A 12,891-nucleotide genomic window follows, 5' to 3' on the forward strand; every position below is an offset into this window, starting at 1 on the left:
ATTGACTCATTCCATACTAGAAATAATCGCAGGAAATCTTTTGATAACACGGATTCCTATTTCTCAATGATATCCCACGATCAAGACAATTGGCTGAATCCCGTGAAACCATTTCATAGAAGTTCATTGATATCTTCTTTTATAAAGCAAATCGACTTTGATTCTTGAATAATCCACATCACTTCTGCTTCTATTGTAACAAAAGATTCCCCTTTTATGTGGAAAGGGCCCGTATCAATAATTCTGATTTTACATATGGACAATTCCTCAATATCTTGTTCATTCGCAACAAAATATTTTCTTTGTGCGGCGGTAAAAAAAAATACGCTTTTTTGGAGGGAAAGAGGGGGATGGGGCTTCTCTCGCTTTTGACATAGCGGGCCCCGGTGGGAGGCCCGCACGACGGGCTATTAGCTCAGTGGTAGAGCGCCCCGATAATTGCGTCGTTGTGCGGGCCGTGAGGGCTCTCACCACATGGATAGTTCAATGTGCTCATCGCCCGACCCCGAGATGTGGATCATCCAAGGCACATTAGCACGGCGTACTTCTCCTGTTCGAACCGGGTTTGAAACCAAACCTCTCCTCAGGAGGATAGATGGGGCGATTTAACTTTAAAGAAAAATATAATTAGAGAAAATCAAGAATTTATTTTATTTAATCGTAAAGTTGGGCAGCTTGACTGTATAAATCTCATGGGGGGACAAAACGAACCACGTGCCCCTACGAAATTAAAACCGATTGAGAAGCTCCTCTACTTCTCATATTTCGGAATTATTCATTTCAATTACGAAAAGTCATGTCTAAAGGCTACGATTCTTGAGTTTCAAACTTCATATATAATTTGTCCATTTGCTTACTGTCTAGGGGTAGACGGACATTAGGGTCGAAAATAGAAGATGGATTTTGCATAGAAAAGAAACATTAAAGCAGCAAAAGAACGATGCAAACTTTGGACAAATTTCCTGAAAAAGAATGATGGATGATGATAATTCATAAAGTAGACGATCCACAATTGAGAAGTTCCATAAGACTCCATTTACTTCGCAGGAAAAGTGATATTTCTAAAAAAATGCTTTTCAAAAGTCAATTTCCAAAAAGATAATGATATTATTCGATATTTGGCTGAAACATGAAAATGAAAAAGGAAATTTTTTTGGTCATTTAATAAAAAAATTTGATTTAATTTTCCTAAATAGTCATACACTATTTGCACATTAGTGCCTCACGCATGAACAACCAGGGAATCGGGTTAAGGCACCAGGGTCCTCCATTTGGCCTTGATGGACCTCGATCCAAGTGTCAAGGACATGAGCAAGGACACCTAAGTTCAAAGCCCAAGAACCTTGTGCCGGTGCCCAACTCTTTGGTGCCTTGGCTTGGGTAAAGAGGCTGGGTCAAGGACCTAGTGCCCATGCTTGAATCCCCAGTGCCTATGCTTGGGTTCTCAAAGTCCATTGAGGCTAGGCTTGGGCCTGATACCAGGGTTCTGGGTCCAACCTCAATGGACTTATATGTAGACATTGGGGTCCTAGGCACTGAGACCTTGAGCACAAATACCAAAGACCTAAGCATGGCCTCAAAGGACCTACCATGAGCTTTAGGTCCCCGGTCTGGCCTTGATAGATTGAGACGTGAACGCCAAGGTCTTAAACATGACCTCGATGGACCTAATCATGGGCATCGAAGCCCCAAGCTTTGGCCTTGATGGTCCTAGGCTTTGGCATGGGAGATCCGAGCATTGGCACTAGGGTCCCGAGCGTAGCCTCAATGGACCCGGGCACAAGCGTCAAGGACCTAGGCACAAGTATCGAGGACCCAAGCATAAGCACTAGGGTTTTGGACACAAGCACCAAGGTCCCAAGCCTCAACCTCACACTTGCTCAAGCACCACTTGCTCGAGCACCAAGGACTTGAGCTTGAGTGCCCGAGTGTTAGGGACTTGAGCTTGAGCTTTGGGGACCCAAACACAACCTTTGTGAGCAAGGGCCCAAGTGCTGGGCATCAAGTTGGGCACCAAGGCATCAAGTTGAGGCGTGGGCACTGGAGACTTGGGCCTCATGTATGGACTCGATACTGGATGTCAAGGACCCAAAATCTAACGTTGGGTTCCCATGCCCAAGCATAGATTTTCTAGTCTAAAAGTGCAAATTTCTAGTTATATTTTGGAAAATTATATCCAATTTGTTAAAGAAGATCATTTTTAGAATTTCAATTGATTCGAAAATATTTTCCGTTCAATTATTTTCCTAAGCCATTCATTCAATCATCGGAAACGAAGATAATAATATTTTGGAATTTATTTTTTTACGAAACAAACTGAGTTTAATTGTAAAAAATCAAAGTCTTTTAGCACTAGAATATTTCATTAATTTAGTACAAATATTAAATTCAATCCGGATCCAATTCCGTAAATACGCTACCCTCATATGATAGCTTCTCCTGTAGTACAGTGCCGTCCCCTGCTTCGACAACTGCGGACGTTCCGTCTTGACTTTAGTTGAGGCCCGACGTACAGAGCCAGAGAGATGCACGAATTATATCCACAAGTCGAAATATGAGGTCTTCGAATACTTCTCGCCATGCGGAAGATAGATAGCTCATTCTCGAGTTGCTTCATGGGTTCTATCGTCGGAGATCTTCCATGGAATGATCGAAGCGCCTTACACATCGTATCTTGATCTCGAAGAACATCAATCTCGTGGCTATGTTCCATTTCTAAAGCCATCTGTCTCAGTTCCCGACATTCATAGTTCGTATAGCTAGAGAGAGAAACATGTCACGCCAGACCCTATATGCACTCTTCAGTGAAAACCCATCATCACGTTTCAGAGATATTTGCTCACGGATATTGGTTTTTTGCAACTCACGGTCTCTTAGAGATGGTATATGCGTTCACAGCCCAGTTATCAAGTTGGGCTTCGAGGATGATCTGTACTTGAACAACAACCTCTTGTGCCTTTATTCGAAATGTTGCGGTCTTGAGCAAGCACGCCAGTTTTTTGATGAAATGCCACAGAGGGACGTGGTGTCTTGGACGGGGCTTTTGTCTGCTTATGTTAAAAGTGGGAATCATGAGAATGCCCTGCAGTTATTTTATTCAATGTTGACGTCAGGGCAGACTCCAAATGAGTTTACTCTTTCAAGTGTTTTGCGGTCGTGTTCTGTGCTAGAAGAATTTGACCGTGGATCTAGTATCCATACTTATATTGTAAAGAAGGGGATGGAGTCAAATCCAATCCTTGGTAGTAATTTAATTGATCTATACTACAAATGTGGTTATAGAGAGCAAGCCTGTAATATGCTTATGCATATGGAAAATAGTGATGCAATTGCTTGGACAACAATGATATCGTCATTCCTTGAAGACCGGAAATGGAACTTAGCATTACATCTATACCTTCGGATGGTTGAGGCCAAGGTTCCTCCAAATGAGTACACGTTTGTTAAGCTTCTTGCTGCATCGAGCTTTCTTGGTTTGAAATATGGAATGCTTATTCATGCCCATTTGATAATGTGGGGAATTCAGTTGAATTTGATATTGAAGACAGCTTTAGTGGACATGTACTCAAGATTTCACATGATGGAAGATGCCATCAAGATCTTCTCTCTAACGCCGGATTTTGATGTATTCTTATGGACTACAATCATTTCTGGATATGTGCAGAGTTCAAAAGTCAGGGAGGCCATCAAGGCGTTTCTTCTGATGGAAGTATCTGGGGTTGCAGCAAATAATTTTACATACTCGAGCCTCTTGACTGCTTGCACATCAATTCTGTCGCTGGAACTGGGACAGCAGCTCCACTCAAGGGTAATCTTAGTTGGCCTGGATAAAGACGTATCTGCTGGAAACGCACTTATAGACATGTATATGAAATGCTCATGTACAGTGGAAAATGCCTTTCAAGTATTTAGATACATATACTCACCAAATGTCATCTCTTGGACCACCTTGATTGCTGGTCTTGCTGCACATAACTATTTAAGGGAATCTTTCCAGTTCTTCCAGGAAATGCGAGAAGCTGGAGTTGAGCCAAATTCCTTCACTCTCTCTAGCATTCTTAGGGCTTGTGGTACGACAGAATATCCTACTCATGCTATGCAGCTTCATGGGTTTATAATCAAAAGTAAGGCAGACCATGACATAACAGTTGACAATGCACTTGTTGATGCTTATGCCGGACTGGAATTGTTTGATGATGCATGGGGTGTTCTAAGCATGATGGACCACAGAGATACCATCACATACACAACTTTGGCTACAAGAATGAATCATGCGGGTCATCATGGTATGGCATTGAAAATGATTAGATATATGGTAAAGGAAGAAGTCATGATGGATGAATTTAGTCTGGCCTGTTTCTTGTCTGCATCAGCAGGGATGAATGAAATGATTTCTGGGGGGCAACTTCACTGTTATTCCGTAAAATCAGGCCTTGGCAGATGGATTTCAGTCTCAAATGCCCTAATTGATTTGTATGCAAAATGTCAGTGTATGAAAGATGCACACAAAACTTTTGAAGAAATACCTGAACCAAATACTGTGTCCTGGAATGGGTTGATCAGTGGATTGGTATCGACAGGGAATATTTCTCCTGCTTTCTCCATGTTTGAAGATATGAGGTTGTCAGGAGTCAAGCCCGATTCTGTGACACTCTTGTTAGTGCTTTCTGCTTGCAGTCGTGGACGTTTGGTTGATCTTGGTCTAGAGTATTTTCATTCTGTTAAAGAAGCATACGAAATAGCACCAGAATTGTATCACTATAATTGTCTGGTCAATCTCCTAGGCCAAGCAGGGCGTCTAGATGAAGCCAGAGATATGATAGAGAACATGCCCTTAAAACAAAATGCAATGATCTACAAAACGTTGCTCAGTGCCTGTAGATTACATAAGAATGTACCTTTGGGTGAAGAGATGGCAAGAAAAGGAATGGAACTCGACCCATTTGATCTTACATTCTATCTTTTACTTGCAAAGCTGTATGATGCTTCTGGCAGATCTGACCTGGGTGATGGGACTCGCCAAATGATGAGAGATTTGGATTTGAGGAGTTTCCCTCGGCTGAATCAACATGTCTCTTCTGCTGGAGATAGGTTCAATATGCAGATGTAAGATCTATGGAGGTTCATCAGATTGGATCTTGCCTCTTGGATGATATATTTGTAAGGATAATTGCGATTTTTCTGAGATTAAGCCACCTCCTGTTGCAGAGCTCAGAGATCTCACTTCTGTTAGCGGCTCAATTGTTTGACTGGTCAGTCTAGTGAGATTATGGGCAATGTGACCTCAGGTTCTCAGGAGATGTAGTGCATCACAAAAGTCTAATCTGCGGCAATGACCACCAGTGAAGAAATTTCTAATCACCTCAAGCTTCTGTCATGTCTGAAAATCTAACCATACAGTACTCATCACTTGGTCATTTCATGGTTAGTCAAACTTATGCAAGACGGAGCAATTTTTCCCTAAGTCTCCAACCATCTTAAATGCAGAAAGCGCCAGGCCGAGTATGGAGCGTCAGAGTATCAGAGCTGAGATCCACAGACTACAATAGTCAATGATGCACGCGTGGGCAAGGGAGTCTCAAATTCGAGTCTGTTGATTTTGAATTATTACAACCTATGGCATTTACCGATCAGTGATGATCAGTATGCTTAGTGGATGTAGAGTTCCCTCAGAATAAAATGCAAAGAAAGTTCCCATTACGCCTACCATACATTTTATCTGATCCATCAGGCTTATTTCTTTCTCATGCAATGAGTGAAGATGCACTCTAATTCCATATCCTTGAAGTCTCAGATTAAGAGGAAGACGTTATCATATTGCTCTGGTACCATTTCATTTTACAATACGTCTTCTCGCAGTAGCATGCATAGGCTCTTCCTAGCTTCATCAGCAGGAAAAGGAAAGATGTAGACTTTTGGAACGGAGGCAGAACATATTTTGTTCCAAAAGGAAAAGATAGTGTCAGGATATCTTTTACCCTTCTCATTAATCAAGGCCAAGTAAAATTTCAAAACTAACAACATGTTTTATCTTCTCTCGCCACTCAGATAGAAAGACTATGACAGGCTGATTGACAACTTTCGCCACAATCAAAGAACAAAATATATTCTTGCTAGTGGAGAGACAGTTCCTTTCTGTCACACATGTAGTTTTCTCCAAGAAAATGAGGAACACATTATGAAAATCTCATTTTTCACTGAGTATGAAACAAAGCTTAAATCCCTCCCATGGCACAGAAATCAATTGAAAAACCTTGAGATTACATGCTGAATGCTCCAAAATGAGTCCCATGGTGCAAACTAGTGCATCTAGAAGAAGGGCTTATTACAGAATAACACATCAAAGAGAAAATGGAAATCACATTCAGCCTTTGCAATTCAGTCAGATATCAAGTGCCAGCAGCTCATCATGCCTTCGACTGAGATTCGCCAGAGGTCACTTCAGGCTTACTTTCCTTCTGGCCTATACTAATAGTCTCCAGCGTCTTGTAGAACTCCTCAGGCAGTGGCCCCGGTCGGTGTTGGGGGACATGCTTTGGAATAGGAGCATCATTCTCAATAACCTCACACTCATAATCATCAGGGACACCCCACGGATCCCACTCTGCAAAATCACAATGTCCACGATAAGCACTGTTTATGCATGAACGTTTCTCTTCCTAACATTCTTCATCTTAGACATCAGGAAACACATCAGTAGAATGTGAAACAGAACTGAGAGTTTGGTTATACACTAAACAGTAACTAACAACCCAGGACTTTTGAAATTTCAACTCTCCTGAAGAGATACTAAGAACTCAACAGACTCAATGAAGATAATGGGAGTTCTATTCATTTTCATTGAGCTTCCATGCTAAGATTCATTGCATTGCACTATCTCTAGAGTTGCCGCTTCCTGCAAAACTAAAGTCAAGATGCCTTGCAACTGATACAATAGAGTACTCACAACCAGGAGGGTTAATCAAGTCGAGAGAGCAATGCGACAACTTCCTTCAAGGCTCATCCAAGAAGCAGCCATATGTGAAAAAATCCTAGTGCAATGATCCTCTTACATTGGAAGCAAAAGCCTACACTAAAGCGTTCACCAGCACACGGTGTTTGCCAAACATATGACTTAAAATAACAGATATGAACGGATATGACGATCTCAACCAATGACACATACTTCCTCCCGAACCACAACTAATGCAATCTCAAGGGAGGTGGAACTATCAGGTTCTTCAGGTCCCTAAAGCCCAACACTTCATTGGAGGCTTTCAATTACCAATTTCCACGACATTCATTCTCATTTGCTCCAGATTCATCAGAAAAACTTCATCATTGTCTCGCGATAGCTAAATAAATCGGCAACACACCACTCTACCGATCATAGCGAAACCTAGCAGCGCAATTCCAAGGATGCACAAAACTAATCCTTCATCTATCTTAGTAGATTATGCATAATCTAAATGAGCATATATAAGAACATGTAAATGACTGACACAAAACCGCTTCGACAACGCAAACCAATTCACCCCCATCCATCCATCCATCGGAATACCAGTGCACCACCAGAACCGGTCGACACAACACAATGCAATCAAAAGCGGTTTTCGAATCAACGGACCGATCATTTTGGAGATGAGGGTGAGCTCGTCGCGCGCCTCCTCGACGAGCTCCTCCACCTGGCCGCACCCGAGCCGCTTCTCGATCGCCTCCCAGTCCTCCTCCTCCCGGCACACCTTCAACCGGTGCCTCGTGAAGCTCTCCACCGCCTTCCGGTATCCCTCGTCCTCGGGGACCGCCTGGATCTCCTTTAGGGTTTTGCTGTACAGCTCGATCAGCACCTCCCTCGCGTTCGGGACCACGTCCAGCCCCACGATCCCCGTCGTCTGCTTCACCTTGGCCATCAGCGGCCGTCCGATCGCTCGCAGAAACATCTCTGCCGCCGGCGTAGCTTCGCAAGGCACTGGATCGATCACTCTCTCTCTCTCTCTCTCTCTCTCAGCAGCTGGTTCGAGCTTCAGGAAAAATGGAGGAGGCACTGAAGCTGCGTCCGCGAAGTGGATTCTTGGGCTCCGATTGGCAGGGCCCAAGTTCGATTAAATGGGCCGAAAATCAAATGCGCGGGCTTTATTTATGGGCCCTTGCGTCTAGTTTCTTGCCAATTGAATGATGAATGTGTTCTCTCTTTAATGTGGTAATTAGTGCGTATGAATAATCTAGCTTGAGTAAAAAATCATCTCCTTAAACCAAAAATCTATGCTTTTCATGCCAGGTAAATAATTTCGTGCACACCACGTGGCAAGGATGCGATAAAATCTCTACAATACCCGATGTCTGACTCGGGTTTTCGGCGTAAATCGCGTGTCTGGTGTGATTTAATGTCACCGACCAAGACTAAACGGAACTCCCACTCTTTCCTCGAAACTTTCACCCCAATTGAGTATAAGATCTGCTCAAGGACGAGTCTTGCTTCCTCGGGGTGGAGGAGGCAGAAGGGAAGGAGAGTCATAGCTACCTGCTTGTCGTCGCTCGGAGATATCCATGGTCATGGAGCAGCAAGATGCCTCCGGCGAATGAAATTGTCATGCGAAGGCTACAAAAAGGGTGTCGAGGCAAGGAGTTTCAATTTGACAGAGCTATAATTTTAAGGTTTGCTGATCCACATCTACGCTTTAAGCTTGCAAAGAAGGTCTTTTCATAGGAATTCTTGACAAAAAATTCACGAGAAAAGTGGTCGTGGATCTTTTCTTCTCCATGCCATTTTTGCTAAATCCAATGTCGCCCGTCTCCATTCAGAGAAATTTGAGCACGCACGATAGTTCTCATGGGCCAAGCCGGACCTCATGTTTCGCTGCCCACCCCCCCTCCTCTTCTCCGGGGCGAAAAAGCGCGCAAGATCACGAAATCGGTCCAAGATTGACCCGGCTCGGCCCGGCCCATCCACGAAAGGTACGCCCAATGTTGTAAAGCATGGCCTTGCACGTCTTTTTTGTATATAATTGTTTCATATACAAGCTGATTTGAATATTAATTTTCACGGTCCGTGATAGATCGTTCCCGATTCTTTTCTTCTTGTCTATAGTCGTATATTAATTTTGTTACTTGAAAGCAACATCCATGCCGTCCATCTATTTTTTTATCATTAAAATACGCTCCACAAGCTGCCGTACAACCCATTAAATAAACACAAAAACATATATATAAAATATATTTTGGAGATTGTTTGTCACTCTCTAGGCTGATTTTTTTTTTTATTTTGGGGATTTGTTCGCTGAAGAAATCCAAATGTGGACCGAAGCTTTTGAAGTTCTTTTAGATGGAAATTATCCAAAAGAAATAAGAAGAGAAAAGAGGTCATACATAATTAATTTTTTCATTTATTTTGTGGGTGATTGATATTAGCTGCAACAATTCCAAGCTTGAAAAGTTATTAGCAATCGAGACAAGATCTCCGAAGAAAGCAAAAGACATAATTGAATTCCTTACATAAAATAAGATTAAATCATCATCAACTTGCATTTGCGAATTTCCATCATGAGATTCCATACAACCTCATATGGGCGATGCATGTTTTCGAGGATGCTCGCCTTGATATCAACAGCCCCATTTGATTATAGAAGCCCATCATTATTGTCATCATGGAAAATGATTATTCTAATGGCAATTTACAGAGATACATTTGTTTTTTCCATATATTATTTCTCCCCCGTTCAGACCGGTGAGGAGATAAGCATAAAGAAATGGATGAATAAAATAGGTTTGACCGGCTAGTCTAAATAAGAATAAGAAATATTTGACCGGAGAAAAATAATTTAATGAATTTAAATAAATTTAAATAAAATGGGGCATTAGCGTGAGCGTGTGAAAAGACAAAAAGGGATCTTGCGTTTGTCTCGTGATAAAGGCGACTGGAGCGGAGCCGGTCACGCTCTCCAGCCTCCCTTACAGGGAACCGACAACTGTCATGCACCCACTTGCCTTTCCCTCTATATATCCGTTTAGAACTTTTTTTTTTCTAAAGAAATATAAACTCGATTTTTCTTTAATTTTCTTTATTTACTTAAAATTTCTCCATCTTCAGCTCCAGTTGACCCTCCTCCAGATGATGATGAATCCCTTATGTTTTTTACATGGAGCAATCGTGCCTTTCAATGATATGAACCTTAAAACTTATCGAGATGAGAATAATAAAAAGTAACCGAGAATGATCATATGCAATCATGCGATGATACTTACACACATATTCGATAGAAATTAAAAAAAGAAGAAGTAAAAATAAATGGAAACTTTTTGAGAGACATCATTCACTGACTGAATATTTACAGACGAACACCTAGCATAAAAAAAAAAGCACGAACATATGTAAGTTTGTGATCTCATCAAAGCGAATTTCTTTGTAGTTTTACATGCTGTGGGTCGATTGATTCTCTAGCAGCATGCGCTGGATGGGTGATTCGATATGCATATGAAAGATATATGACGTCGGGTATTATGCAGAGGAGGAATCGAATCGGCCAAAACCCCAAAAGAAGAAGGTGGTGGCATCACGAAAAGGTCAAGAAAGGGGAAGCTAGTGACGAAAGAGTGCACAAGATGAACACGATAAGCCCACCAACCAAGCATCGAGAAAAATGGACAGACGGTGGAAGAAAGATGTGAGAGAGAGAGAGAGAGGTCTGAAGAAGCAAGCTGCTAAACTCAAGTTCACTTTGATATTCCACGCACGGGAGATCATGGACATCCTAGAATTGTTGCTGTACATACAAAACTGAAGGTAAAGACTCGAAGGCGAAAGATTTGAAAAAGAAGAAAAGACAGGCGCAAAAACAGGTGAAAGAGAGAGGAGAGAACCCTGGATATGGGGACGGACGGAAGAGAGATTCTTCCCATCTAATCGCTTTCTGTACCTAACTGGCGGTGGTGGACGAAGATCTTGTCAAGAAAGAAAAAAGAAAAGAGAGAGCTTTCATATACGAAACGATCCAACTCTGTCTATGTATATCCACGTCAAGCCTTGGACTTTTTTTTTTTTTTTTTCCGGGCGGTTCAAGGGCCCCCGCCAGCGCCGGCAGCGGCGGAGCTGAACCGGGTGAAGTCCGCCCGGCCGGGACCCGACGAGAAGTTGTCTCCGGAAGCCGGGCTCTGGCCGAGCTCGCGGAACCCCATGAAGATCTCCTCGCTCATGGCCGCCACGTTGGGAATCAGCAGGTCGTCCTCGCCTTCCTCCTCCTCCGGGCGGTCGTCGTTGTCTTCATAGTCTCCGACCAAGTCCTCGCTGTCCTTGTCCATGCCCAGGTCCTCGCTCGTCAGGAGAGCGCAGGGATGGGCCACGTCCTCGTCGATCGGAGCTGTCAGGGGGGTCGTCGGGGAGAGGCTGGCGGCGTTGGAGGAGGTGGAGCACGGGGCGGCGGGAGCGGAATGGGCCGGGCAGATCGAGTCGGGTTTCTGGAGGGAGGAGGAGGTGCTGTACTTGTTGCGGGTGCTGCCGGCGAGGGAGTTGCGGTGGGTGGGACGGGGTGGGTGTGGTCGCCCGTATAGGTGATGACGAAGATGTTCGGGTCGGCGTTGCTCCGCTCCACTTGCTTCCTCGCCGAACAACCTTTGGAGCTACTGCATCTGTAGTAGTTCCTGCTCATCATTTTTCATTCAAAATAAAAAAAGAACGAATGAGACTGTGACTGACGAGTTGTGTGAACTCCATCAAAGGAGCGAAAGTTCAAGGAATCGTTGTGGACCTCGGGAATGGAGAGCCTTTGATGGGTTTTTGACCGTATTTACGCCAAGCCCATGGATCGGACGACAGATTCTCCGCCGTCACATGGCAAACCGACTTCTTCTGCTGGCTCTTCCTGCCACAGGAAAAAAGAAGCAAGAGAAAAAGGAAATTAGAAATCTCTTCTGATGATTCGGTGGAACTGTTCGGCGATACGCGGAAGCTGTTACCTTTTTCTGGATCTTGGTGTCTGAGCCTGCATGGCGGGCAGAGGGAATGGAGAAGAAACAGGCTGCTGAGCGGGAAGCACTTTCCAGTCAAGGCCCTGGTGTCGCGCCGCCCGTTGCGGCTGCTGCTGAGGAGCTTGGAGGGCTCCAATGGCGGGAGCCGAGGAAACGCGGTCGAAGCGGGGGACGGCGGTGGCCTTCGGCGAGACCGGCGCGCGGGAGCCACAAGCGGGCGCGAAATCGGAAGCGCGGGAGAGGGAACGGTCGGCGTCGGGGTAAAAGGGTCTGTACAGTTCTCGGAGCTCATCGAGAGCTCCATTCCGGGGCGCGGCAAGGTTGGGGAAGCCAAACGGGTCCTTGTCGTCGTCCTCGAAAGTCAACGAGGCCAAGCAAGCCAGCGGGTTCTCGCCTTCCGGCGGGGCCGCCGCGGCGGAGGAGGCGGAGGCGGCGGAGGAGGAGGAGCAGCTCCTGACCAGGGCGCTCAGATCCCAGTCTTCGGCCATTCAGGGAAAAAAGAATGACGGCCTGGGGACAGCCTGGTGTCTGAACTAGGGTTCCGCTTTCTGGGTGCAATGCTTCTTCCTGCTGCTCTGGTTCATGCAATTGGGCGATTGGAATGGCGGGGGAGGGAGGCACAGGACGGCGCTGACTTTTGGACAGAAGGCAAGGAACGGTGGAGAGAGAACGAGTGAGGAGGGGGCGGGGAAAATAGGTGGAGCACTTGACTTGGTAAAAATTGTTAATTTATTTATACGCGAGGGAAAGGACACGGAAAGGGAGAGGGAGAGGAGGGAGGAGGGGAGGAGGGGCAGGGGTGTTTTCGTCTTTTCGATTTTTTCTCCATTTTTTTCTTTCTTTTGGGGGGTTCCGGTGGGGACCACCAGGAGGGTGGGGGTGTGTGTGGGTGGGTGGTTTCTGGGTGTTTGTGTAGTGTCCAAAAGTGGCTTTTACATTGACTTTGCGAAA

At 44.6% G+C, this 12,891-nt stretch overlaps 3 protein-coding genes across 3 annotated transcripts; 1 reads left to right on the plus strand and 2 right to left on the minus strand.

Annotated features, from left to right (window-relative positions):
* The first annotated feature begins 2,464 nt into the window (after positions 1–2,464).
* Positions 2,465–5,700, plus strand: LOC104448148 (pentatricopeptide repeat-containing protein At5g52850, chloroplastic). The gene has a single exon (XM_010061934.3). The coding sequence runs from the start codon at positions 2,774–2,776 to the stop codon at positions 5,108–5,110; it is 2,337 nt and encodes a 778-aa protein (XP_010060236.2). The 5' UTR covers positions 2,465–2,773; the 3' UTR covers positions 5,111–5,700.
* A 384-nt stretch (positions 5,701–6,084) lies between these two features.
* LOC104448157 (probable NADH dehydrogenase [ubiquinone] 1 alpha subcomplex subunit 5, mitochondrial) lies at positions 6,085–8,015 on the minus strand. Its single transcript, XM_010061944.3, has 2 exons — positions 7,607–8,015; positions 6,085–6,604 (listed from the first exon to the last, which is right to left on the minus strand). The coding sequence occupies exons 1-2, from the start codon at positions 7,917–7,919 to the stop codon at positions 6,408–6,410; spliced, it is 510 nt and encodes a 169-aa protein (XP_010060246.1). The 5' UTR covers positions 7,920–8,015; the 3' UTR covers positions 6,085–6,407.
* A 2,660-nt stretch (positions 8,016–10,675) lies between these two features.
* Positions 10,676–12,632, minus strand: LOC104448165 (probable WRKY transcription factor 27). Its single transcript, XM_010061956.3, is given in 4 exon segments — positions 10,676–11,498; positions 11,501–11,613; positions 11,721–11,834; positions 11,929–12,632. Coding segments are annotated over 4 exon segments (1,194 nt in total). The 5' UTR covers positions 12,429–12,632; the 3' UTR covers positions 10,676–11,031.
* Positions 12,633–12,891: the final 259 nt, after the last annotated feature.

This window comes from Eucalyptus grandis, chromosome 1 (assembly GCF_016545825.1).
Source record: "Eucalyptus grandis isolate ANBG69807.140 chromosome 1, ASM1654582v1, whole genome shotgun sequence".
Classification (NCBI taxonomy): Eukaryota; Viridiplantae; Streptophyta; class Magnoliopsida; order Myrtales; family Myrtaceae; genus Eucalyptus; species Eucalyptus grandis.

Bases quoted from the DNA above. Each gene is read 5' to 3' on its own strand.
- LOC104448157 (XM_010061944.3), bottom strand. From the start codon at position 7,919: ATGTTTCTGCGAGCGATCGGACGGCCGCTGATGGCCAAGGTGAAGCAG. The intron at 6,605-7,606 runs GTCCGTTGATTC...GTGATTTTGCAG, and splicing joins CCTCATCTCCAAAATGATCG to AGTGGGATCCGTGGGGTGTC.
- LOC104448148 (XM_010061934.3), top strand. From the start codon at position 2,774: ATGTCACGCCAGACCCTATATGCACTCTTCAGTGAAAACCCATCATCA.